Source organism: Podarcis muralis, chromosome 6 (genome assembly GCF_964188315.1).
Source record: "Podarcis muralis chromosome 6, rPodMur119.hap1.1, whole genome shotgun sequence".
Lineage (NCBI taxonomy): Eukaryota > Metazoa > Chordata > Lepidosauria > Squamata > Lacertidae > Podarcis > Podarcis muralis.
This window is the reverse complement of record NC_135660.1, coordinates 4,438,421-4,466,289: the sequence shown is the minus strand read 5'-3', so window position 1 is coordinate 4,466,289 and position 27,869 is coordinate 4,438,421. Positions and strand designations below refer to the sequence as shown.

Below are 27,869 nucleotides of genomic sequence, written 5' to 3'. Positions count from 1 at the left end.
AGTGCTGTGTGTGTGGTTTTATTTGCCTCATCCTGCTACATGCGTCTTATGAGATCCAATGTGTTTTCTTGTTATACAAACACAGAATTGCGGCGTAAAACCTGCAGGGAACTTTTGGGTATGAATAAACAAACCCCCCCCCCCAAAAAAAAAACACCCAGCGGAATCACGCTTGCTTTGCATTTCCACACCGGCGCTCTCACATTTGCAACCAATCTCCTTTCTTCTTTTTAGCACAAACCTTTATTTAGAAACCCAAAAAATATCCATAAATCTTATGGCAATCATATGTACAACTCCACTATGTCGAAGCAACACACAGAGAGAGAGATCTGCAAGCATCCACACTGTTTCTGAGTGTGCAACGGAACCTGCTATAAATAATAGACATTCAGAGACACTGCAGACACATATAAATTATAGCACGTGTGTCTTCTCATAAATAGAGATCGCAGAAGGATTTCCACCGCAGGCGATGGTCGTCAGGCGCAGCCCGGGATGAGATACCGTGCCAGCCGTTCCCACTGGAAGTGAAACTGAGCAGGAATAAAAAAAATCAGTTGCTTCTTGGAGGGAGGGGCAGGTGTCCCTTCTCCCCTCCCCCTTGGGAAAAAAATAATCATAAATTAAAAGTTTCACAGTAATAAACGTCACTCAAAAGTCTGACCGGAGTCTTTGCCGTTGGAACGACCCACAGCGCAAGAAGCCATTTCCTGGAGCCGGCTCTGTCGTTGGGGAGCTTGAACAACTTTTCTATGCAACTATTACACTAAGGAAAGAGGGAAACATCATGTAGTTGGCTACGGAGATCAGCCAATGAGCAAAGCTCATCTCACCCCAGCTGTAACAGATGTTTTGTTCCTGGCTGTGGCATCGCTCAATATTAAGTCCCCAATCGCGCTGCGGGCTGGTTGGCACATGTTTGAGCTCCTCTTTGAAACATTCTGCCTTCCACCTGTTCAAGCAACTGGCCACATCCTAAAACTTTCCAAATCTCCTCCCATCAACATGAAGAGATGTGGGTCAGAATTGCCCCAGGCCTCTCCCAGCTCATCCAAGCCCCCTTTGCAACGCAGCAAATCGCACCCAAAGGATCTCTTCGCACTCCTTCCAAATAAAACAAAGATTCCTGAATTTCAGCAACATTGGAGGGGCACTTTTAATTAAAATCAAGTGAAATTGAAGATGTCTTAAGGGCCGGCTTGCCAAATGTATATTATTTACTTATTGGATAAGGACGTGCTTATAACGAAGACAGACAACTCTGCCACAGCAGGAACAAAACATCTGGTACAGCTGGGGTGAGATGGGACAGGACGAGAGAGGAGGCATCTTTTGGCCAATTTACCACTTGTAGGGGACCAAGCAAGATGAGGTGGTCGCCCAACACCAGCGCCGGGAGGAAGCACCTGCCTCAGGCGGTACAAGTGCGAGAGGCAGTGCTCTGCCAGCGAGGGAGCTGTTCTGGCGCATGGCATTGCCATTCATCTTTTCTGTCCCCGGGGGAGAAGCCAAGCGGCGACACTTTGAAGAGCACCGGGGCTCCCACTGATTTCGGCAAGAACCAGGGTGTGGCGGTGGCAACAGAAGTGGTGGGATGCAAAAGGGAGCAGGGCAGGAGCTGCCAATTCCCATTTCGCCTCAGGTGGCAAAACAGGATGGGCCGCCCCTGCCCGACATCAAGGGGAGTGAAGTAGGTGAGAGTCAATTACAGCAAAAATCGAGGTAGCGTTTAATTGGAGATTGTAGTTTCAACAGCAAGAGGTTGGCTGATTAGGGCCTAGTCAATACTGGGCGAGAAATGGCAACGGATATGTTACAATTGGTAGGCAATCAAAAACTTCTCATGGCTTTTCCCTTATCTAAATAATCTTCCTTTGTTGAATTTTGGAGTTCCTTATAATTTGTCAGAAGTGTTTGTCCCCTGCCTATCGTTGGATCAATCTTATTTTATTACTTTGGATTCTGCCTGTTCTTTTTTAAGTATGGATTTAAAATATGGGATTGGGATAGGACTAAAGGGTGGGTGGGTGGCCAGGGGCTGGAACAGCGTACAAACGTACCTGTGTGTGCAAAACGTGCCCGGTTTCACACCAGGGCATTGGGAGGAAGCAGTTTCTCACCTCGTAACTTCTATGAAAGAGGCACATGGTGCCCGATGTACGTTCTGCCCAATAATAGAGCCGGCTCGAGGTCCTGGGATCGGCTGCTGCCCAGACAGGTCACAAGGATAAAATGCATCTGGAACACACTGACAGATCCCTGCTTTACAGGGAAATCTCTAAGTAAGAAATGCATTCTTCTTCAACCATAACTTATCTTTTAAAAGTTAAGTATACCCCCATGTGATACAGCCAGCCAAGAGGGGGGGGACTTGCTTTTCCCCCTCAACTGGAAGACAATTGTTGGGTGGGTTTTCTTCCTTTCAATTTTGTATGCATTTCTTGTTTTAAGTTACCACACAGAGAGAAAATACACACACAAAAATCCCTCTCCCTTCATGGTGACACTTTTTTTTCTTTAAAAAAAAACAAAACTGGCCTCGGTTTATAGATGGTGTCGTTTCGATTGGTGTTTTGGACTACAATTTCTCTCAGCCGCAGCCAGTGCCGCTGGGAGTTATAGTGCCAACACATCTGGAGGGCACCAGGTTGGCAAAGATGGCAGTCGAGTGTTATACAGCTTAGAGAGGGCTGGTCTTTCCCTCATAAAGGAATTTGAGAAAGACGCACAGGCACTTCTGCAGCCAGCCATGCCAGAAGGAGATGCACGCTGGCCTGTTAGCAACATCACCTCCCACCCCAAGCAGAGCAATTTCCAAACTGTTCTTTCTCTGAAATTCTACATGACAAACAGCAAGGAAGGGAGAGGAAGAGTTTGTACTTCAAGTGTCGGTTCAAAAACTCGTTCCGCTCTCTTTTGAACGGTCCGCTCTTTTGCACATACACAAACGCACACACAGAGTTGTGTCTTAGCTTCGGGACCAGCCCTCAGCTGAAAAGTATGCCGCAAAACGAACGGCAACAACAGGGGCATCTTTGCCCTACTTTGGTCTGGTCACCAAGGAGAACCTTCCGGTATCTCCGCAAGAAAGCTGGTAGAAGAACCTCCAGGGCAGCCCATTTTTGTCAAACTCTCTTTCGCAGCATCCAAAAAAAAAACAACCAAAAGGGGAATAAAATACCCCCCCCCCAAATCAACATTTCAGAGCTTCGTCCCCCTTCAAACACCCCCTTCCCAAAAAATATATGGTTCCTCCTTCAACACCATTGGAAAAGACAGCGCTGGGTGTTGGCTCACGGCTCTGAGCAACCAATGTCTTCCCCTTAAGCGTTTCCCCCCTCAGACAGAGATAACAGGGAGAGCTAAAGGATCTGGAGTTTTCTGGAGCACGTCAAGTTACTGTGGACCAGATCCCACATGGCCAGCAGCTCTGAGGGGAGGAGTTTATGGACCACCAGCATGCTCTGGTAGAAGCAAGGCTCCTTATTCATCTTGCTATTCTTGTTTTTCACGATGCCAAACGTCTTGAAGCCGGCGTGGGCCACGGGCGTCACCTTGAGGACCTCCAAGCACATGCCCAAGAAGACGTCATCGATGGGGTAGAGCTCCAGGCTCTCTGAGACTCTGTGGAGCTTCTTCGCCAGGGGGCCATCCATGACGAAGCCACCACCACCTGCATAAGGCGGGTAGGTGTTCTTGTTGTACAAGGCATTGGGGATGTAGTACTTGTTCTCCTTCTTGCGAATGGGCCGGGCCTTGAAGAGGACATCCCCCACGAACAGGTTGTCCGCCTTCTGGTCCTGCAGGAACTCCAGGATGTTGCTGGGGCTGACGTAGACATCGTCGTCGCCCTTGAAGATGTACCGCACGTGGTCGCAGTAGATGCTGAACCACTTGAGGAAGTGGACTTCCTTGAGGGTGAGGTTGAAGAAGCTGTCCAGGAAGTCCCACTGCAAGATGTCCCCGTAGATGCGGTCCTCGTAGTCGAGGAGCTTCTGGTAATTGGCCCGCTCCTCTTCCTTGGAGGCCACGCCCAGGAGGAAGAGGGTTCGCACCTTCCTGCCCTCCATCTCTCTCTCCTGGCCCCACGTCCTGCGGATGGCCTCTCGCCGGTCGTGCTGGGTGATGATGGACTTCACCACAATCAGCAGGTGGATGTCTCCGCGGCACTTCTCCGCGTGGTTGATCAGCATGGGGAAATAGCGGCAGTGGCGGTACAGCATGAACTGCCGGAAGTTGGGCTCCAGGCCTTTGAACCAGTCCTCCTTGCTGAAGTTCTGGTTGGCAGAGCAGTTGACGGAGGTGACGTCCCAAGACCGAACCGCCTTCTCCGTCGCTTCCGCGGCCTTGAGAGCCGGGCCCTGCTTCTTCCAGAAGTCGCTGGCGACGGGGAGCACGCCGTCCCGCTTCTGAGCTTTCACGGACTCCTGGGCCGCGAGTTCTTTTGGCGGCTGGCCCTGGAGCAACTGGCTGGGTGCCATTCCTCGCTGCAAGACCGTCACCGTCACCACCAGCAGGAAGGAGAGGAAGACGCTTCTGTAGAGGGTTTTCTTCCTACGGCAAAAACAAAGCAAGGGGTCAAAGCTGGGGGCAACACAATAATAATAATAATTTATTATTTATACCCCGCCCATCTGGCTGGGTTTCCCCAGTCACTCTGGGTGGCCCCCAACAGAATATTAAAAACACCAAACATTAAAAACTTCCCCAAACAGGGCTGCCTTTAGATGTCTTCTAAAAGTCAGATAGTTGTTAATTTCCTTGACATCTGATGGGAGGGCATTCCACAGGGTGGGTGCCACCACCGAGAAGGCCCTCTGCCTGGTTCCCTGTAACCTCACTTCTCGCAGGGCACTTGGCACTAAAAATACTAACACTCTCTAGTCATCTTCTTGGAGAAAGGATATGATTAGATATTATTATTATTATTATTATTATTATTATTATTATTATTATTATTATTATTATTTATACCCCACCCATCTGGCTGGGCTTCCCCAGCCACTCTGGGTGGCTTCCCAAAAAATATTAAAATACTGTAACTGACTGCTGAATACATATAGATGGCAAACTTTGGCTATTCTCCTACATAACGTTGGTGTCAGAAGCCCTGATTTGTTCTGTTCTTTTTAACAACCTCACAGGTACATTCATTTGAATGACAGCTTTCAAAAACAAGGGTGGGGGGGGGAAGCAAGTTAAAAACCTTACTCAAAAAAGAAAATAATGGAGATTAGACAGCCCAGACAGCTTTCCAAAAACTATCACTTGTTCAGTGTTGCATCAAAATTATCCTGTTTGTTCCTTAACTTATAACTATGGTTTTATCTGCTCTTATAAGAGTTTCCGCAACCCCGCACTGCTGATCTTTATTCTGTGCGCTCCTGATAAGTGCTTTGATTTAATCTTACCCTAAATCTCTTTGTGAAGTTGCTTACGCCTGGGAAGCAGGCTATAAAAATCCTTGAAATAAGAAAATGGTGACGTCGTATCGGTCTAATTATTTACAAGCCCTGCTCACATTGATGTACATAGATATCCTTCTCCAGGTGTTCTGGGCAGACATGTGCGGGCTACATTAAGTAGGAAGGGATGTGCCGGCCCTATTGTTGGGCAAAGTGGGGAGTTTGCTTCAGGCAGCAGGTGCTGAGAGCAGACACAGCACCCACCCACCCCTGGCTGTTTCTCCCAAGCAGATCCCTTCGACCAGAAGACAAGAGTTCCGTTTGCAGTTTGCAGTTCCTTTCAACAAGGCTTCAGAAACATTTGTATTCAGTTCTGGAAGGCTGAAATCTTGTATACCCTTCAACCATTTTCCGGGGAAAATAAATAATAATAATAATAATAATAATAATAATAATAATACAGTCATAGTAAAGGTAAAGGGACCCTTGACCATTAGGTCCTGTCGTGGCCGACTCTGGGGTTGCAGCGCTCATCTCGCTTTATTGGCCAAGGGAGCCGGCATACAGCTTCCGGGTCATGTGGCCAGCATGACTAAGCCACTTATGGCGAACCAGAGCAGGGCACGGAAACGCCGTTTACCTTCCCGCCGGAGCAGTACCTATTTATCTACTTGCTCTTTGACGTGCTTTCGAACTGCGAGGTTGGCAGGAGCAGGGACCGAGCAACGGGAGCTCACCTCGTCATGGGGATTCGAACTGCCAACCTTCTGATCGGCAAGTCCTAGGCTCTGTGGTTTAACCCACAGCGCCAAACCCTAGCTTTAGCCAAAAAGTCTTACAGAGATCAGGAGTGAAGAGCCAAGAGGAGCCACAGATAGGTTTGATCAGTCATTTTCACGCAGGTTTGAAGAAATTTAAGTTTAGCTATGAAAACCAAGGAGGAGAAAATAACAGGAAAGGACCAACAACCTAAGTGCGATTTTGCTGATGGAATAAAATGGTCCCAAAGTGCTGGGGAATCGTTGCAAGTTTTCAGCACTTTCCACCCGACCTGAGACATCCCACCAGAGACGTCAGCAGCCGAAATTTATTCCATTAGCAAAAAACTGAAGTTCTACCCAGGGCAGTGTCCAATTTCCGCAGGCTTACACGCGCACACTCCTCCCTGTGTTTCCAAATCCCTCGCATTCCAGTCACCTGGGCTCTCTCCATCAGTTTGCTACCGGCAAAGGGAGGGGGGAAAGGCAGCAGTCAAGTTTCTGTTTGCGGAATGGGGCCTTCCCTGAATAGAAGGAGGTCTGTTTGCCGGCCTCGGGGTCTACAGAGGACATTCTTCGCCCTCAAAGCAAGACCGAAGCGGGGAAGGGCGGAGGGGAGAAACAGGGAGTTCATCATTAGGGCCCTTTGATGCTTGTTGCATCGAATAAGTGCGCAATGTTCAGAGAGGCACACGCCTCCCATCACTTTGGCCAGACAGGAACTGGAGGTTTTCCCTCTACAACTGCCATACGCTCCCCTGCTCCTCTCTCGTCTACCCACTGTCTCAATCAAAGCATCGCCTGCCAAGGTTAAACCACGGAGGAGAAGGCTGGCTGCTGCAGTGTTGTGAACAAAATCTGCCCTTTTTCCCTTATGGTGTATCCAAGAGCCCATATAGAGTCCTTAAGTGGGTTCCCTATCGGTAGGCAAAAATAACAGAGGCCAAGCAGAGAATATTGAGAAGTAAAATAGCTAGTTAGCCTGATCTTTATTGATCTGTTGCAACAGGTTGCTCCCCTCACACGCAGGAAAGGAGGAGGACCCAGAACAAAGGTGTGCCTGCCCTTATATAGACATTTTAAAGTCCCTGCCCTGGAGCTCCAGACCACCCCTCCATACATCATACATACATCACAGAAGGGGTGTAATCTAAGACCACCCCCCAGAAACATCATACCTACATCACAGAAAAGATGGTCTACAACAGAAATTTGAATGTTATTTTTCCTGTCTGCCAGGTTATCTGATAATGCCTTATCTGATTGCCTTTCCTGGTAGTCTGGCCATTCCTTTCAGATGGTGATTTCCCAATTCCTGAGACAATGGGAAGGTTCCCTCACCCCCTCCCTCCTTGCAGAGAAAACATTTGGTCAGTCTGGGAGTCAAAATGGTTTCAGGTCAGTCTTCCTGTGCTGCTCCAGACATGTGGTCCACACATCTATGTACGTGCTTGGTTGGTACATTTATGAACATTTATTATATATATATAAGACCTTAATTTTTTATTACAAGAGTCAATCTGATAGAAATAGAAGCATTGCCACCTGACCCCACCCCACTCACCATTCCCCCTTCCACCTCTTTCCCCCTTTTCTTCCTAATGTAACACTAACGTCTCAACAAATGAAACTGATCTGTAGAAAATGTAACTTGAAAAAAAGAGACATCACACATACTTTTGTAAACCAAGAAATCTTTACTATACAGTCATTCCTCTTGTTACATTTGGTTCAGGTTACGTCTTTTCAGGTTGTGTCCTGCGGCGACCCAGAAGCACTGGAAAAGGTTACTTCCGGGTTTCGCCGCTCGCACATGCGACACTCAAAATGACGTCACGCGCATGCGCAGACGCAGGTTAAAGTAAAGATACCACTGTACAGTGCTACCTTGGGTTACATACGCTTCAGGTTACATACGCTTCAGGTTACAGACTCCAATAACCCAGAAATAGTACCTTGAGTTAAGAAATTTGCTTCAGGATGAGAACAGAAATCATGCTCCGACGGCACGGTGGCAGCGGGAGGCCCCATTAGCTAAAGTGGTGCTTCAGGTTAAGAACAGTTTCAGGTTAAGAACAGACCTCCGGAACGAATTAAGTACTTAACCCGAGGTACCACTGTATTATATACATACACACACACACACCCATATTTTTCCATGTATTAGACAAAGTTTTTTTTACTCAAAAATCATGTCAAATAACTGGGGTCATCGTATACATGGATAGTGGCATGGAGGGGGGGGGAAGCTGCGCGCCGCCAGCCAGCTGGTTAGCGGCCCACAGTCTAGGGAGCTTCCAGTCCGCAGTGGGGGGGGGGAGCGGCTGCCCACTTTGCCAACCCCCAACCACGGCCCTGCTGGGGTGATGGCGTGCATGCAATTCCCCCTTTTAAAAAAGCCCAACAACTTTGGGCCATCTCCCCTCATTTTCTTTAAAATTTAGTCCCCCAAAATAGTCTTATACATGGGGACATCTTATACACAGAAAAATACGATGGGGGGGTGTAAGCTTTTTCTGCCTCTCTCATGGACATCCAATCCTAGAATTTTAGAGTTGGGACCCAGAGGGTCATCTAGTCCAACCCCCGCAATGCAGGAATCACAACTAAAGCATGGAAGAAGAGTCCACCACCTTATGAGGAAGTACGTTCCCCTGTCGAACAGCTCTTGCTGTCAGGAAGTTCTTCCTGGTGTTTAGTCAGAACCTCCTTTCTTGTAAAAGAGATTTCGTTTTGTAGTGCATAGTTTAAACTGTGGAACTCCCTGCCACATGAGGCAGGGATGATCACCAACTTGGGCGGCTTGAGAAGAGGATTAGACAAATTCATGGAGGAGCAGAGGGCTATCAATGGCTACTAGCCAGGATGGCTATTGCTCTGCCTCCACAGTCGGGAGGCAGCAATGCTTCTGTATTGCAGGAGGGTTGTTCGAATCCTGCTCTTGTGTTCGAATCCTGCTTGCTGATTTCTCACAGTCATCTGAGTGGCTACCGTGAGAACAGGATGCTAGCAGTTCCAGCAATTCGAGTGTTATAATAAAGAGAGAAAATGTTTTCTCTTTCCACTTTTACCATGCTATGGATTATTTCATATCCTTCTTCTATCATGTCACCACTTGCATTTTCTCTAAACTTAAGAGTCCCAAGCCCTGCAAATATTTCCTCATGCGGAGGGTCACTCCATCCCCTCAATAATTTTGGTGGCCCTTTTCTGAACCTTATCCGACTCTGCAATATCCTTTTTTGGGTGTGGTGACCAGAACTGCGCAACGGTCTTTAGAATGCGGTTGTACCAGAGCTCCGTATAACGGTACGCTTCAGGTTACATACGCTTCAGGTTACAGACTCCACTAACCCAGAAATAGTACCTCAGGTTAAGAACTTTGCTTCAGGATGAGAACAGAAATCGTGCGGCGGCAGTGGGAGGCCCCATTAGCTAAAGTGGTGCTTTAGATTAAGAACATTTTCAGGTTAAGAACAGACCTCCGGAACGAATTAAATTCTTAACCCGAGGTACCATTGTATTATGATTCTTCATTCACTGCCAGGCATCCCGGCTCCTTTCCTGCACAATATCCTTTCTCCACAATGTGTTGCTCAAAGCAATTTGCAGGTGTCAATGACAACACAAAAACACAACCAAGAGGACACAAAACCACCAAACTAAAAACATCAGCAAGAAAATGACAACACCAGGAAGGGCGGCACCCATAACAGCACCCTAAGCAGCAACAGAGTCAAAAGCTGGCTTAAACGGGAACGCCTGCAATTGCTAGCAGAACACACACAAAGGAAGGGAAGATTAGAATCTGGGACTCATGCACAACCACCTTTGCTCTGCGTTTCTAGACAGTGGGCCAGGTTTTCCAGGTCTGGGTTAGAGCTCTTTTCTTCTTCATTTGGTTCTGCCTGGCGCTTTCCACGCGAAAACCCACTTTTTCCCGCCAAACAGGGCAATCTGCAGAAAACCCGAATTGCTGTTTGTTCCGATTCAGCGTTAAAGAGCAGGTTTTCCTGGGGAAAGGGGCAGGGGGTAGGCGGAGTGCCCAGCCCAGGCTGGGACAGCGTGGATCTGTGCCTTAGAAAGCACAGGGCAAGCCTTTTTCCTCCACATTGCTGCACTGGCATCATGGTGCGCATGAACGTTCTGGCAGATGCTCTTAAAAGCATCAACAATGTTGAGAAGCATGGAAAACGTCAAGTTATCATCAGACCGCGCTCCAAAGTTATCATCCGGTTCTTAACTGATGGTGAATCATGGTTACATAGGTGAATTTGAGATCATTGATGATCACAGAGCTGGGAAGATTGTTGTTAATCTCACAGGCAGACTCAACAAGTGTGGTGTGATCAGCCCCAGATTTGATGTCCAGCTGAAGGATTTGGAAAAGTGGCAGAACAACCTGCTACCTTCACGCCAGTTTGGGTACATTGTGCTGACAACTTCAGCTGGCATCACGGACCACGAGGAAGCTAGGCGAAAACACACGGGGGGGGGGGGGGAAATCCTGGCATTCTTTTTCTAAACTTGTAAAAACAGGCAAACTAATAAATTGTTCAAATAGAAAAGGGGGGGGGGAGAGAAGGCATAGGGCAAAAGGGAAGTGGGGAGGAGTCCCTAGTTTCTTTGAGCAATGGTATCCCAGCAGTGTTTGGAATTAGCCAGGCACCAGTCGCATTTGCCCCTGGCTTCCGGCCACATGCGACCAAGTGAAGATGCCCGGGTGTCAGGATGGCATCTCCGCCATCCGGGGATCATTGGATCTGGACTGTTTTCACACATTAATACCACATCCCATTATATTTTATCAGCACAATCAGAACCAATTTCAGGAACCAAAATAATAATAATAATAATAATAATAATAATAATAATAATAATAATAATAATTTATTTATACCCCGCCCATCTGGCTGGGCTTCCCCATCAAACATTAAAAGCTTCCCTAAACAGGGCTGCCTTCAGATGTCTTCTAAAAGTCTGGTAGTTGTTGCTCTCTTTGACATCTGGTGGGAGGGCTTTCCACAGGGCGGGTGCCACCACCGAGAAGGCCCTCTGCCTGGTTCCCTGTAATTTGGCTTCTCGTAGCGAGGGAACCACCAGAAGGCCCTCGGAGCTGGACCTCAGTGTCCAGGCAGAACGATGGGGGTGGAGACGCTCCTTCAGGTATACTGGGCAGAGGCCGTTTAGGGCTTTAAAGGTCAGCACCAACACTTTGAATTGTGCTCGGAAACGTACTGGGAGCCAATGTAGGTCTTTCAAGACCGGTGTTATGTGGTCTCGGCGGCCGCTCCCAGTCCCCAGTCTAGCTACTACCTTCTGGATTAGTTGTAGTTTCCGGGTCACCTTCAAAGGTAGCCCCATGTAGAGCGCATTGCAGTAGTCCAAGCGGGAGATAACCAGAGCATGCACCACTCTGGCAAGACCCCACAAGTGAGAGCCCAGGGGTCTGAACACTCATCCCCCACCACCACTTTCTGAACACAGCCCAGGAGGAAAGAGCGGAACCACTGTATGACAGTGCCCCCAGCTCCCAGCCCCTCTAGACAGTCCAGAAGGATGTTATGGTCGATGGTATCAAACGCCGCTGAGATCCAGCAGAACTAGGAATCAGCTCTCACCTTTGTCCCTAGCTCGCCGGAGATCATCAACCAGTGCGACCAAGGCAGTTTCAGTCCCATGATGAGGCCTGAATCCTGACTGGAAGGGATCCAAATGGTCCGCTTCTTCCAGGCGTGCCTGGAGTTGTTCAGCAACCGCTCGCTCAATCACCTTGCCCAGGAATGGAAGATTTGAGACTGGGCGATAATTGGCCATCGTGGCCGCATCTAAAGATGGTTTTTTAAGAAGCGGTTTAATAACTGCCTCTTTCAGCGGGTCTGGGAAGGCTCCCTCACGGAGGGAAGCATTCACCACCCCACGAAGCCCATCGCCCAGCCCTTCCCGGCTAGCTTTTATAAGCCAGGATGGGCAAAGATCAAGGAAAAATGCTTTTTCTGTGCAACTTCAGCAGGAGCAGTGAACAACGTTAATTGTTATTGCTTGTCTCCACTTCCCCCACCGCACTGCCCTGATCACAGCTGTGAAGAATATTGTTACATTAAGAATGGTCCACGTCACCCTTAAGAAAAAGAGGTAGGAATAATCCAATATATACATGGGCTGTCCCTGGATCAAGGGACTTTTCTTCTTTACGTTCTCCAAGTTATTAACCGTGCTCAAGGTTGTCATCTGAATTGGTTGAATGTTTAACTGAGGATCAATCACAATCAGTCCATCATTTGAAAGGTAAGACGTATCGGATGCTGGCCGGATCCAGCAAGCTGCTCTAATGTTGTTCTTTTATTGTTAGTGTGGGATAGCAGCCTCTATGAAAGCCACATTTCCCAGGATCCTTTAGGCAAAGCTGTTCACACTCAGAAACACATTAAATGTGCAAATGTTTGCAGTAGAAGAAGGGGGATCATTTTATCAGGCTAGCTCTCCTGGTTGGGACAGGACAGACCAGTTTGGCTCCATTCAAATTTCCAGGTAGAGCAAAGGCGAAGCATTTCTCCTCTATGTTTCTATGATCCTTTCAAGTGCCCAGAGGGCATCAGCCTAGTGTCAGATCTTATCAAGAACTGAAATCACTCCTGCCCACTGGCTGGTGCAATTCAGAAGGGCAGTTTCCATCCGTTGGGCCTGGGAACTACAAGAGCAGTTGCACGTTCCCAAGAGTCACCTTTTTTATAATAATGCTTTATTCTTTTTTCCAGACAGAAAGTTACATTTGTTACTCAACAACTCTATTCCAATTCAACAAAACTAGTGACTTTCTGCTCACCCAACACTGGTGTTTATAACCCAAATTACATACAATTGCATTTTAAGCTTCCATCTTATCTAATACATCCTCTCTAACATGCTTCTGAATATGCTCTGCTATTTTCTGACACTTCAATTTCCAGTCTTCTTTAAAAGATTCTATCTTTTATCAGGGCCATCAGTTTTGCCACCTCTGCGAATTCCAAGAGTCGCCTTTTAAGAGGATCACTAAATCAATTCAGATAATGCAAAACACTTCAAGGATGGGGAATCTATATGACCCTTCGGGTGTTGCTAGACTCTGACTCTCAACAGCCCCAGTGAACATGGCCAATAGTCAGGAGTGGGGGGGGGGGGTACAATCCTGCAACATCTGAAGAGCCACAGATTCCCCATCCGTGCTGTAACAAAACTGTTGGGCATTGTGAATGGGCTTTGGGCTTGTGTCCAAACCTCTTCAGATTCCTTCCTTCCACAGTTTGAGGGAACCAGAGTTTAGTGTGACCTCCATATGAAGTAAACTATGGTTTGATAGACCTGGTGAAAAAAAAGGAGGAAGAAGAAGAGCATATCAGGCCAAGAAACCATTGCATTTGACCTGGGCCACTGCGCTCAGTGAAACTTCTACAGCATGCGTTCAGGGGAAGGTCTAGTCTTAGCAAACAAATTTAATGCGTAATTTAATTCAGGGGGAAGGTCTAGTCTTAGCAAACACATTTAATACGTAATTCAGCACTTGACGTGCATTCTGCTACTAATCCTGGCAAACAACCACATTTTATGGCGCTTAATTGTATTTAAACAATTTTATTTTTTGATTACTGAAGCCTTTTCCACCCTGGGCTCCTTTGGAAGGCAGGGCAGGAAATAAATAAAGGTGCGTCCCTATCGTTCTCCTCCTCCTCGATATGATGTGGGGCTGAAACAAGAGCTGATGGCCTAATCAGACTTTGTAAACCTTCACAAGGCCAGCTGCCTCACAGATCTGTAGATGGAGAGCCAAGGGACATATAACCCTTTCCTGCTCTGCTAGGTGCTCTCCTGAATTAGAGTATTTGCTGGGGGTGTGTGGGATTCCTCCACTGGCAGCTTCAGGGAAGAGATAATTCCCCAGGACTTCAGCAGGAGGGGAAAGGGTTAAACTTCTCACCTGCTCTGATTCAAGGATTCCCCACACAGCTGGTGCAATTTGCATTTCTCAAATACCTGCAGTTTTCAAATACCCAGTGCTTTTTTCTGGGGGGACTGCTACCCCTAAACATTTTGTGAATCAAAGTTTGACCTTATTGAGAGGCAGTATTTCAATATGAGTAGGAAAATGAGAGTACCCCATAACATTTTTTTTTTAAGAACAAAAGCACTGCAGATACCTAAATGCAAAGATCAGGTTTGGCTCTTACTCAAACTTGGAGCAATATAGACCAGGTTTATTTTGGTTGAGCTTTTTTTTTTACTTTTTACAAAAACACCCAAGAAAAGTGATTATCCAGTTGACTCCTTTAAGATCTAGGACAAAGCCCCACCTTTTGGGGACCCCCCCCATCAATTCCACCTTTGAAATTCCAAAATCCAGCCGTAGGACTACAGCTAGGTTTTTTCAGTGTTGAAGAGATATCTGTAAACATGTGGGGAAAAAGGCTTATATGGCTCAGGACCTCAATATCTTCAGGACCGCCTCTCCCCATATAAACCGACCTGGACCCTGTGCTTGCCATCTGAGACCCTTCTCTTATTTCCCCCATCCCAGAGAGATTTGGAGGGTGGCCTTTTCTGTAGTGGCTCCCTGACTGCTGTCCTTTTCCTCATCAATATTTGAATCGCAGAAAAAGGGAGGGGGGAAATCAAAATTATGCTGGGCCATCACAACCCCTTTATTTTGGGACATGCTTGACATTTTATCTCGCCACTCTCCCCACACCTCTAAAGGTAACATTTGCAAACTCAAAACGGATCATTTTCTGCCTGCGTGTGAGTTCTCCATTGCTATGTGGCGGGTTTTCTGCTGGTCTGCACTGGGCTACTGTGAGTAGCAGACTCTTGAGGCTAGCCGGACCCTTGTTCTGAACCAGCAAGGCTCCCCTTTTCAAGAGCTCCTGCAAATTGAGAATTCAACAATCAGAAAAGAGGCGGCTGGAATGAGAAAGATAAAACTGCACACAGCAGACAGAGAGAAGCAGAGCCGCTCCATCAGCTCAGCTGAGAAATCAGCAGCTTCTGATTTCGCCTCTCCTTGGTCTGTTTCAATTCCAGCTGGTCATTTCTAAGAACTTCAGATCCAAGAACTAATGTCTGAGTTTGCTTTTTTCCTCCTCCCTCCCAACCTCTTTTCGTCTTGTGCTGTGCTTTTTAGAATGTGAGCCTGAGAGCACCTACTCTAGCATCCTGTTTCCAACAGTGGCCAACTAGGTGCTCCCAAAAGGCCCACAAGCAAAGCAGGAAAGCAATGACCCTCCCCGTTGATTTCTCCTGCAGGAATCGGTATCTGGAGATACACCATGTCTGAACATGGAGGTTCCATTTAGCTGACTAGCTACTCAGGAAGAAACAAGAAGAGATCAGGGATAGCAGCAGCAATCATCTGAGCATAAGTCCTTTATCTTCTAGGGGGTCTTAGCAGACCACAAACTTGAGTCCACAGTGTGATGCAGCAGCAAAAAAACCTAATACTATTCTAGGCTGCTTCAACAGAAGTCAAGTGTCCAGATCAAGGGAAGTCATAGTCCAATTCTATTCTGCCTTGGTCAGACCACACCTGGAATACCGTGTCCAGTTCTGGGCACCACAATATAGTTAGTGTTGACAAGCTGGAACCTGTGCAGAAAAGTGAGATCAATATGATCAAGAGTCTGGTAACCAAGCCATATGAGGAATGGTTGAAGGAGCTGGATATGTTTAGCCTGAAGAAGAGGAAACTAAGAGGAGATATGAGCAGTGGCGTAGCGTGGGGGGTGCAGGGGGTGCCGGCCGCACCGGGCGCAACATCTGGGGTTAGGGCAAATCCACGGGTTAGGGGGCGCAAATCCACAGGTTAGGGGGCGCAAATTACTTGCCTTGCCCCGGGTGCTGACAACCCACGCTACGCCGCTGGATATGAGAGCCATCATCAAGTATCTGAAGGGTTGTCACATAGTATTTTATTCTGTTAACCACCCTGAGATCTTTTGATGAAGGACAGCGAATAAATTTAATAAATAAAATATTTTTTAAAATTTTGAAGATGGAGTGAGTTTGATTCTAAGTCGTTCTTGTGGCGTTTTGGGACGCCTCTGCCCAGTCTAGGAGCCCTCCAGACATGGGCATTTATGCCACACATGACCTTGTTTTCAATTTTTTTTGCACTTGCAGAAGTTTCAGGGCAGACATACAGCAACTTCCTGCTGAAGTCCTGAAACTTTCCTTACAGCTAACGTTCTGGGATTATTCTTAATTTTTGTCCTGCTTCTGTTGCTCTATTGTGCAAGAGCTCCCCCCCCCCCCCCGACGGCAATCGTGCAACAGCATTGCAGCAGCATCACAGAACAACTGATAAAGTAGATTGACTTGTGGACGGTCCAGCATAAATCCACCGCTAATCTGCCGCTGATCGCCGAAGAATTGATGCTTTTGAATTCTGGTGCTGGAGGAGACTCTTGAGAGTCCCATGGACTGCAAGAAGACCAAACCTATCCATTCTGAAGGAAATCAGCCCTGAGTGCTCACTGGAAGGACATCCTGATCAAATTTGCAGATGACACCAAACTGGGAGGGGTGGCTAACACCCCAGAGGACAGGACCACACTTCAAAACGACCTTGACAGATTAGAGAACTGGGCCAAAACAATCAAGATGAACTTTAACAGGGAGAAATGTAAAGTATTGCACTTGGGCAAAAAAAAAAAAAAACGAGAGGCACAAATACAAGATGGGGACACCTGGCTTGAGAGCAGTACATGTGAAAAGGATCTAGGAGTCTTGGTTGACCACAAACTTGACATGAGCCAACAGTGTGACGCGGCTGCTAAAAAAGCCAATGCAATTCTGGGCTGCATCAATAGGAGTATAGCATCTAGATCAAGGGAAGTAATAGTGCCACTGTATTCTGCTCTGGTCAGACCTCACCTGGAGTGCTGTGTCCAGTTCTGGGCACCACAGTTCAAGAAGGACACTGACAAACTGGAACGTGTCCAGAGGAGGGCAACCAAAATGGTCAAAGGCCTGGAAACGATGCCTTATGAGGAACGGCTAAGGGAGCTGGGCATGTTTAGCCTGGAGAAGAGGAGGTTAAGGGGTGATATGATAGCCATGTTCAAATATATAAAAGGATGTCATATAGAGGAGGGAGAAAGATTGTTTTCTGTTGCTCCAGAGAAGTGGACACGGAGCAATGGATCCAAACTACAAGAAAGAAGATTCCACCTAAACATTAGGAAGAACTTCCTGACAGTAAGAGCTGTTCGACAGTGGAATTTGCTGCCAAGGAGTGTGGTGGAGTCTCCTTCTTTGGAGGTCTTTAAGCAGAGGCTTGACAACCATATGTCAGGAGTGCTCTGATGGTGTTTCCTGCTTGGCAGGGGGTTGGACTCAATGGCCCTTGTGGTCTCTTCCAACTCTATGATTCTAAGACTTTGGCCACCTCATGAGAAGAGAAGACTCCCTGGAAAAGACCCTGATGTTGGGAAAGATGGAGGGCACAAGGAGAAGGGGATGACAGAGGGCGAGATGGTGGGACAGTGTTCTCGAAGCTACCAGCATGAGTTTGACCAAACTGTGGGAGGCAGTGGAAGACAGAAGTGCCCTGCGCGCTCTGGTCCATGAGGTCATGAAGAGTCGGACACAACTAAACGACTAAACAACAACAACAATGCACAACATTGCATCAATGACGCAATGCAGAATGCTCCTGTAAAAAAAGGAAAACCCGCCCTACTGGTCTGAAGGGGCCCTTGATTCAGCAGGAGGCTATTCACACAATCCGAACTTTTTCTCATTGAATGAGCAATCCCTGCTTGGGAGAAGACTCTGTGAGCTAGATGCAAGAATTTAAAACAGAGGGACTCTTGTACACTGCAGCACGTCAAATACAAGATGAATATGGAAGGCACAACTTTAGACTAGCAAGCTTTGTGCCAACATTTTTTTAAAAAAATATTATTTTTTTGAAAAAACAACAACATACCACTATGTTTCATCCCCTGAAGAAAATTACAGAGGTTGCAGAGACACGGTCTGTGATGCAGCCAAAGTCAAGCGCCGCTGGTTTTCAACAAGACTTGGGGCTTCACTGTGGCTGGATCAGGCCATCGCCCTGCGTTACATTAGGCTGCAGCCTGGCAAAATGAGGAGGAATGGGAAAGGAAAGCTACAAGCCCAGGAAAATCTGCCCTAAAGCATAAGGGAGGTGCTATCCAATTTTTCTCCCCCACCCCCACTTTGAAGATTTATAATGTGCAAAGAATAAGATGTACAAAACAATAAAAATAAGATAAACTGCAAAAGGTGATGCACTCAGAAAATGAAAAGCAATAAAGCCGTATCTACGGTTGTACAATATTTCTTAAAATGTCTGTGGCTGTAACCAGGTGACCTGTTTGCTTGGCATTCATCCTGGTCTGCGTCAAGGGAAGATAAAACAGTGTTGCGTTAAGCAAATGTTATATTACACTTTCCAGTGAATTTTTCTGGTAGTTGCTTCTGGGGAGATTAGATGGGCGTCGCGTCAGGTCAAGTGTCACTCTGATTCTTCCCACACTGGCAATTTCCCCGACCACTTTCCTTATCGCAAAACGTATTATCTTGTCGGGGAAGCGGGTTCCTTGCGCAAGACCTCTCTGTCACCCACAATAGTGCAGCCTGGATTTGCCGATATGGGAATAGCGACAGTCTGGAAGCGCCCTGGGCCATCCTTCGGGGGTCGCCTTCTGAAACAAAAGCGACTGTCCCAAATACCAAGGTGCTCAGCTCTTGTCTAATTTAAGTTGGCAACTTATTCCAGAGAACCTTTGTGTAGTGCATTTCCAGGGATTTAAAAGCGAGGCAAGTTCCATTATCCCCATAAAGAGCTTCGAGGTTTTTTCTTCTTCTTACAATCGAGCAGTATTTAAATTGCATGAAATAAATAAATACGCTTTACAACATCCTTTTAAGGTAGGCCAATGCTGTAATCCCCATGTTTCGGAAGACAAGCTGAGGGCAAGAGAATACCGTATTTTTTGCTCTATAAGACTCACTTTTTCCCTCCTAAAAAGTAAGGGGAACTGTGTGTGCGTCTTATGGCGCGAAGGCAGGCTGTGCGGCTATCCCAGAAGCCAGAACAACAAGAGGGATTGCTGCTTTCACTGCGCAGCGATCCCTCTTGCTGTTCTGGCTTCTGAGATTCAGAATATTTTTTTTCTTGTTTTCCTCCTCCAAATACTAGGTGCGTCTTGTGGTCTGGTGCGTCTTATAGAGCGAAAAATACGGTAGATCACCAGCACCCAGTCAGTTTGCGGCAGAACAGAGAACGCTCTTTGTGCCCCTGCCACTCTCTCCAGCAGCACTTAAGAGCTCTTTTCCCAACTGTGACTCGTGTCCTGCAGCAACAGATTTTTAATAAAAAAGGGGGGAGCGGCTGCCAGCATTTGAGCATGCCGCAAAACTGTGTACCCTGACCTGAAGCCCAGCATCTGGATGTGGAAGCATACTCTGCACAGATGAAAAAAACATTTTGTGCATGGTCAGAGACACCCTCCATGTCACACAATCTAAAGCCTGGCATTTGGAAACAAGGGGAAAATGCCAATTTATTTTAAACCAGTGCAGGAGTCATCACTGCCCCGCTCTTGATAGTTCTAAAAACTGGACTCGGACTTGGTTATCAATTAAATCTGTGGCATGGGGCTCCTTGTCCAGTCTTAATGCACATCCGCGGTCATTTTTTACTGGTATGCTAAGCAAACCAACTTTTTTTCAAAGGCAAGTTAGTCTTGTTTTCAACACGTCATTTAAGTGACCCTATGAAATCCAACCTGCCATTATTTGTACTTATTGCTACAGCTGATCAGCTGGAGAATTTTGAACGGAGGTCAGTTATGTGTATTTATCTACTTTTATTTGCTGCGTCTATATCTCTCCTTCATTTCCCAGGTTCTCCCTCTCCTCGTTTAAGGGCACCCCAGCTTCACAAAATCACAGTTGCAACAAGGGTCATCTAGTCCAACCCCCTGCAATCCCAGTGTGGAATTCGAACCCACATCCCTAAGATTAAGAGTCTCATACTCTGCTGACTGAGCTATCACCACAGGCTGAGTGGCCATTTGAACCCTGGTCTCCCAGATCCTAGTCCAATGCTCTAACCACAATGCCACACTGGCTCTGACGACACAAAAGATAAATTATTTTTATTTTTATTTTGGTGGGGAAATCCACCTTTCCAGCACGTTACTAGATTACTTTTCTGAATGCTGTCAATCCTGGAAATTACACAAGAGGAACAGGCAGCTAAACACCCAGAGCTTACTCATACAGTTCCTTGCTGCTGCCCTGACCCAGCCGCAGGTGTGTGGCTTTCTCCCCAGTTGTGAAATTAACACTTTCTTTCCATCAAAAGTGAAATTGAGACCCTCAGGCCTAATGTGTTAAGTACTAATGCTTGGTATGAAATAAACGAAACTTCAGCCTGGAAAGATGAAATGAAACCTAAAAAGGTTAAAGCTTGTGCAAGGGGAAGATAAGGAAAAGCCCTTCATAAGAGGAATTTCCTCCATATGTGGTGGACTTGTACTAAGTTGAAAGCCTTCTGGGATATTATATATAATGAATTGAAAAAGGTATTTAAGTATAATTTTAGTAAAAGACCAGAGGCTTTTTTGTTGGGATTAATTGGTGAGGAAATTTAAAAAAAAAAAAGATGTAAATTTGTTCATGTATGCCACAACGACTGCAAGAACACTTCTGGCCAGAAATGGAAGCAGCATAAACTTCCTACATTGGAAGATTGGCAGATAAAGATGGTTGAATACGTGGAGTTGGCAAAGCTGACGGGGAAAATCCTGAATCAGCGTGATGAACAGGACTGGAGCAAATTTATATCTTATATGAAAGAAAACTGTAAACGTTTGAAGGTTTGAGTTGAAATGTTTGGTAATGTGAAAATAAGGAGGTGATTTACATATAAGGAGGTGATTGTCAAAAGAAGATATAAGGTAAAAAAGTGGCTGTGGAAATGCGAAGAATTGGTAAAAGAGTTTGGAAGTCAAAAAGAGGGAGGGAAGGAGGTCGGTGCTCTGTTTGAGCAATGCTTTAAGTCATGGATTTGTGTAATGAAATATGGAAAACTTAATAAAAATTAAGATAAAAAAAGGAGAAGCCCTTCATAAAGGTAAAGGTACCCCTGCCCGTATGGGCCAGTCTTGACAGACTCTAGGGTTGTGTGCTCATCTCACTCTATAGGCCGGGAGCCAGCGCTGTCCGGAGACACTTCCGGGTCACGCCGTTTACCTTCCCGCCAGTAAGCGGTCCCTATTTATCTACTTGCACCCGAAGGTGCTTTTGAACTGCTAGGTTGGCAGGCGCTGGGACCAAGCAACGGGAGCGCACCCTGCCGCGGGGATTCGAACCGCTGACCTTTCAATCGGCAAGCCCTAGGCGCTGAGGCTTTTACCCACAGCGCCACTCGCATCCCCTTCATACAACCGTAAAATTAGCCCTTCATACAACCATAAAATTGTAGAGTTGGGGGGTACCCCAGGGGTCATGTAGTCCAACCCCCTGCAGTGCAGGAATCTGGGCTACAGCATCCATGGCAGATGGCCATGCAACCTCTGCTTTCAGCTAGCAGTTTAGATCCCAATGCACAAAATCTCCCCTGTGGCAGATCTGCCATTTCCTGTTGCTCTATGCAAAAAGAACAAAAGAAAACAGAAAACTGTAAGTCACCTGCTGAGCTTTCAGCTGTAAAACAGGCTGTGAATTCTCATCCGTGGAAGCAGCAGCGGTCTGAATTAAGTGACAGCAGATCTTTAGAGGAGATATTTAGGAGGGACAGTGTGGTGTAGTGGTTAGAGCATCAGACGAAGACCTGGGACATGAAGGTTCAACTCCCCACTTGGCCATGAAGGTCTCGCCTTGGGCCAGTCACTGCCTCTCAGCCTAACCTTCCTCACAGGGTTATTGTGGGAATTAAATTAGGAGGGAACCATCTACCACCCTAAACCCCTTGGAGGAAAAGGTGGGATGAAAATGCAGTAAAATAATTGAATAAAAGGTAAAAGTAAAGGTACCCCTGCCCGTACGGGCCAGTCTTGACAGACTCTAGGGTTGTGCGCCCATCTCACTCAAGAGGCCGGGGGCCAGCGCTGTCCGGAGACACTTCCGGGTCACGTGGCCAGCGTGACAAAGCTGCATCTGGCGAGCCAGCACAGCACACGGAACGCCGTTTACCTTCCCGCTAGAAAGCCGTCCCTATTTATCTACTTGCACCCGGGGGTGCTTTCGAACTGCTAGGTTGGCAGGCGCTGGGACCGAACAACGGGAGCGCACCCCGCCACGGGGATTCAAAATAATTGAATAGGAGGTGTCAAAAGACACATCCAGACAACCTAGTTATTGAGTGCCCATTTTCATTTGTTGCAGGGAAATTGGACTGTGTGTTCTATTTGATGAGCAGTTGCACTGTGGGTTAAACCACAGAGCCTAGGGCTTGCCGATCAGAAGGTCAGCGGTTTGAATCCCCGCAATGGTGTGAGCTCCCATTGCTTGGTCCCAGCTCCTGCCAACCTAGCAGTTTGAAAGCACGTCAAAGTGCAAGTACATAAATAGGTACTGCTCTAGCGGGAAGGTAAACGGCGTTTCCGTGCGCTGCTCTGGTTCCCCAGAAGCGGCTTAGTCATGCTGGCCACATCACCCGGAAGCTGTACGCCGGCTCCCTTGGCCAGTAAAGCGAGATGAGTGTCGCAACCACAGAGTTGGTCACGACTGGACCTAATGGTCAGGGGTCCCTTTACCTTTACCTTAATTCTTATATCTATATAACCTATCAATTCTGAAGGAAATCAGCCCTGAGTGCTCACTGGAAGGACAGATCCTGAAGCTGAGGCTCCAAGACCTTGGCCAACTCATGAGAAGAGAAGACTCCCTGGAAAAGACCCTGATGTTGGGAAAGATTGAGGGCACAAGGAGAAGGGGACAACAGAGGACGAGATGGTTGGACATTGTTCTCGAAGCTACCAGCATGAGTTTGACCAAACTGCGGGAGGCAGTGGAAGACAGGAGTGCCTGGCGTACTCTGGTCCAGGGGGTCATGAAGAGTCGGACACGACTAAATGACTAAACAACAATAATTCTTGCATGTTTGCGGGGAGGTTAGAGGGATGGTGTGTCAAAAGCAAGCGTTCCCTCCACAATGCCCTTTCCCTTATCCTTTTCACATCTTCACTTTCCTTATCGCAAAAAGTCTGATCTTCCGGGGAAGCCGGTTTGTTGCACAAGACCCTCCCAACCAGCTATTTAATGATGCAACAGCAGAGAGAACGTTGGCAGCCAGTCACTGGAAAGGAAATTATTTCCCAACGAAAGGGGAATGGCTAAGTAAACTATGTGAGTACCTGGAGTTAGCAAAACTGACAGATTTAATAAGGCATAAATCAAAAATTATAATTCAGAAATAATGGGAATGCTTAAACGAATATTTATACAAGCAGGGCTCAAATATGAAAGTTTGGTTGTGCCTAGACTAACCTTGTGAAGAATATGGAGAACATAAATATTTGACTGATTATGAAAGAATCTAAGGGAGGGAAATGATTGAAGAACAGATGTAAAGGCGAGTAAGATAACTAAGAGACGTGTGGTGAATACGGTGGAAGTCTTTTATAATATTTTAACTAAGATTTATATATTGTAATGTTTGAAGCATGAATTTGGTAATATTATTGGTTATGAAAAGTATTTTCTTTTTTAGTTTGCATTTTGGAAAACATGTATAAATGTGTTTACAGTGCTATGTATTGTTTTTTCTTCTTCTTGTAAAATTCAATAAAAATTAGTAATAAAAATACTAATGATGATGATGCAACCTGACTGTGCGGCAGGTGACCGAACCCCTCACAAAAATAGCCACCAACTTCTCCGGAGTGCCATACAGAGATGGTGCAGAAAAGGAGATCCTCCTCTGCTCTGCTCTCAATCCTTCCGATTTTTGGAGGTTGTGTGAACTTGTCCCAAACCAACTCGCCCCTTTTTTACAGGAGGAAGATGCAGATTTTGCTGCAAATTCACCTAGAGCTAAAAACCCCCAGGAGCTAAGATACACCAGCAGCCTGACATCTAAGGCAGCTTCCATCTTTCCCAACAGGTAACACAAGATGGTGAGTCCCTGGCATTTCCTGGTAGGACTTGGGATGCCCCCTGGCTATAAACCCCGGAGAGTTAGAGAGTTAGCAGTCAACGTACAATACTGAGTAAACAAACAAACCCCCGTGTTGCAAAATACGAGTCAGCAATATCAAAAGCAACACAATGGCCAGAAACAATTTCAATGTGAAAAACTTTATGAAATAATTCAAAACATTGTAATTGTTTCTGGCCATTGTGTTGCTTTTGATATTGCTAACGTACAACACTGAGCTTGATGGACCAAACGTATCCTGTGCAAAGGAGCTTGCAAAAAGGTTGGTGCCAGTGGTCGCTTCTTATCTTTAGCCAGGATGAACAGAAGGTCTGTTGTAGTTCATGAACAGACCACTGGCCAGTGTTCTAGCAGACCCCATAAATGGACCTTGATTTGATCCTGCAAGCAATTGCTCATGTTTCGAAGCAAGAGTTTCATACTTTGGATCGCCGAGCAGAAAATCAGTGGCAGCTCAGTTGTTAAACTGGATCCACACTGTTGCAGGATGTGCAACACACCAGTGGACGAGTATCCTAGTCTCTCTTTTAAAAAATAATAATAATGAAGGAATAAATAAGAGTTTGACCACTTGTCCTTCACTCCAACCACCCCTGCAACCATCAGCATCATATTTTGATTCGCAAGTTGCTCAAGGGATGGACTAGCCTTACGACGACTCTGCGAGGTAGGTTGGGTTGAAAGTGTGTGACGCTCAGCACCAAATCATCCACGGAGCCCTGAAAAGAGGCTTGAACACAAGCCCCCCCCCCTACACCTGTGACCCAATTATAAGGGGGTAAGCCCCACTAAATATAGGAAGACTGCTGCGTAATCATCAGACACAGGATCACACCATAAGTCGTAGGTCTCAGTAATCTTTTGATTTCAGGATGAAAACCTCAAACCGAGAAAATGCAAGGCTGGGATGGAAAGGTAGGGTTGTTTCTGAGAAGGATCCGTTACAGGAAACTACAGTTGGCAAGCATCTTTGGCCACCAACTTCTCTCTCTCTCTCTCTCTCAGCTGCAGATCTGCATTTCCTAACTTCCTAAATGCATTAAAAGCCCTACCCATTGATATACTGTCAGCTAATAAGAGAAAATATGAAGAACTTTGCCGGAGCAATGCAACTCATATGCAATGCATATGACTCTCAGATCTGCATTTCCTAACTCCTAAATGCATTAAAAGTCCTACCCATTGATATACAGTGGTACCTCAGGTTACATACGCTTCAGGTTACAGACTCTGCTAACCCAGAAATAGTGCTTCGGGTTAAGAACTTTGCTTCAGGTTGAGAACAGAAATCGTGCTCCGGCGGCAGCAGGAGGCCCCATCACTAAAGTGGTGCTTCAGGTTAAGAACAGTTTCAGGTTAAGAACGGACCTCCAGAACGAATTAAGTTCTTAACCCGAGGTACCACTGTACTGTCAGCTAGATATACTGTCAGCTAATAAGAGAAAATATGAAGAACTTTGCCGGAGCAATGCAACTCATATGCAATGCATATGACTCTCAGATCTGCATTTCCTAACTTCCTAAATGCATTAAAAGTCCTACCCATTGATATACTGTCAGCCAGTAAAAGAAAATATGAACTTTGCCGGAGCAATGCAACGGGCCCATAGAGTCCAGCAGCCTGTGCTCCCAGTGGCCAAACAGGCAGACAGCACAGGGAACCTGCAAGCGGGATCCGGGCGCAAGAACATCTCTCCCCTCCTGTGGCTTCCAAAAACCGGCATTCAGAGGTGCACTGCCTGAACATCGCCACTGTGGCCAGCAAGCCACTGGAAAACTCCCTTTGTTTCTGTCCTGAATCTCCTATCCTTCATCTTCCCTGGATGACCCTGTGCCCTAGGATTATAAAAGAGGGAGAAAACCGTCTCACCGTCCATTTTCTAGACACCATCTCAGACATCTCTAGCCTTGTTCCCCCCAACCCTTTAATTCGCTTTTTCTCTGAACTGAGAATTCCCAAACGCTGCAGCCTTTCCGGAGGGGGTGTCGCCCTTTTCTGAACATTTTTCCAACTCCACAATAGCCTTTTCGAGGTCCAAGGACCAGAAATTTACGCAGCATTCCGAGCGGGGTCTCGCCACCAGGGCAGCCTTAAGATATCGCCAGTTCCTATTCGGATCTCTCTCCTCTTAACAAATCCCCTAGTATGGAATTTGCACTTTCCACCCTGCAGAGTTTCAACATCTTCATCCAGCCACCCCCAGGCCCACTTCACTTGTCGCCTTTTGGTTTTGTACAAGAACACTGAAGCCCGGGCATAAAAAATTAAAATGAAATGGGATGGGGGCGAGTGAAGCAAAGCACAGAAAAGATGAATACAGTGGTACCTCGGGTTACAGACGCTTCAGGTTACAGATTCCGCTAACCCAGAAATACTACCTCGGGTTAAGAACTTTGCTTCAAGATGAGAACAGAAATCGTGCTCCGGCGGCACAGCAGCAGCAGGAGGCCCCCTTAGCTAAAGTGGTGCTTCAGGTTAAGAACAGTTTCAGGTTAAGTACGGACCTCCGGAACGAATTAAGTACTTAACCCGAGGTGCCACTGTACTGGGGCGGTTTACTCTGAAAACAAGAGCTGGAGTTGAAGAAAACCACTCTGCTGCACGCTTTGAATCACAACCCCTAGGATGGTGTTTTAGCAGGAAAGGCAAGGGAAGGAGGGAGGATGAGAAAAACTCACGCTGAAAGAGAAGAAGGAAGGAGCCTTGAATTGGGATGCGGAGTTTAGCCGGAGAAAGGTGGGAAGGAAGGAGGCGATTCTTTACACGCGCGTCTTGGAGAGCCAAAAAAGGACCCTCGGAGTTGGAGCAACGCACAGCTGGAAAAGATGCAAATCAAAAGGGTTTCTTTCGAGAAAGAGCTTCACTCACCACTGGAACATGCTGGACGCCTCGGAGCCGGGAGAAGTTTCTCTGGGTCGGAGGAGCACAAAGAGAGGCGTCTTGGGGTCCCCACGCGGAGCGCAGGAGGCGGCGGCGGAGGCTGGGGATGGCACCAGCTTCTGAGCCCGAGGAGAAGCGCCTCGCCGCCGCCGCCGCCGGACCCTCCTCTCGCTCGGCCGAAAGGTGGAGCCAGCAAGGAGCGCGCCTCTCGCCCGCAGGTGCTTAACCCTTCCGCCGCTGCGGGGCTCCACGGGAGCGCGCGCGCACCCATCCACCCGGCGGCTGCTAGAGCGAGCGAGCGCATCTCGGAGAAGGAGCTTCCAGGCAGTGCCGGATTGACTTACAGTATAATAATAATAATAATAATAATAATAATAATAATAATAATAATAATAATAATTTATTTGTACCCCGCCCATTTGTTTGTACCACTTTGGGCAGCTTCCAACAAAGCATAAAAATACATTAAAATGTCACACATTAAAAACTTCCCTGAACAAGCTCTAGTTTAGGGCCCCACGCTCTTGGGGGCACCCCAAAAATTTAAAGGAAACAAAAACTGGATGTACATTTTCAAAAGATAAAATAAAAAACAAAATAAAACCTGTGGTTGCATTAATAATAATAATAATAATAATAATAATAATAATAAT

General features: G+C 46.8%; 1 protein-coding gene and 1 pseudogene across 2 annotated transcripts; one reads left to right on the top strand and one right to left on the bottom strand.

The window, feature by feature from the left end:
* Nucleotides 1-220: 220 nt before the first annotated feature.
* On the bottom strand, nucleotides 221-27,459 carry B3GNT7 (UDP-GlcNAc:betaGal beta-1,3-N-acetylglucosaminyltransferase 7). Of its 2 annotated transcripts, none has more exons than XM_028731940.2 (2): nucleotides 27,205-27,459; nucleotides 221-4,557 (listed from the first exon to the last, which is right to left on the bottom strand). In XM_028731940.2, the coding sequence occupies exons 1-2, from the start codon at nucleotides 27,213-27,215 to the stop codon at nucleotides 3,366-3,368; spliced, it is 1,203 nt and encodes a 400-aa protein (XP_028587773.2). In that variant the 5' UTR covers nucleotides 27,216-27,459; the 3' UTR covers nucleotides 221-3,365. The 2 variants fall into 2 exon arrangements, with proteins under 2 accessions (XP_028587773.2, XP_077785757.1); XM_077929631.1 differs by lacking the exon at nucleotides 27,205-27,459 and adding an exon at nucleotides 18,129-18,350.
* Nucleotides 10,270-10,727, top strand: LOC114596765 (small ribosomal subunit protein uS8 pseudogene; annotated as a pseudogene).
* Nucleotides 27,460-27,869: the final 410 nt, after the last annotated feature.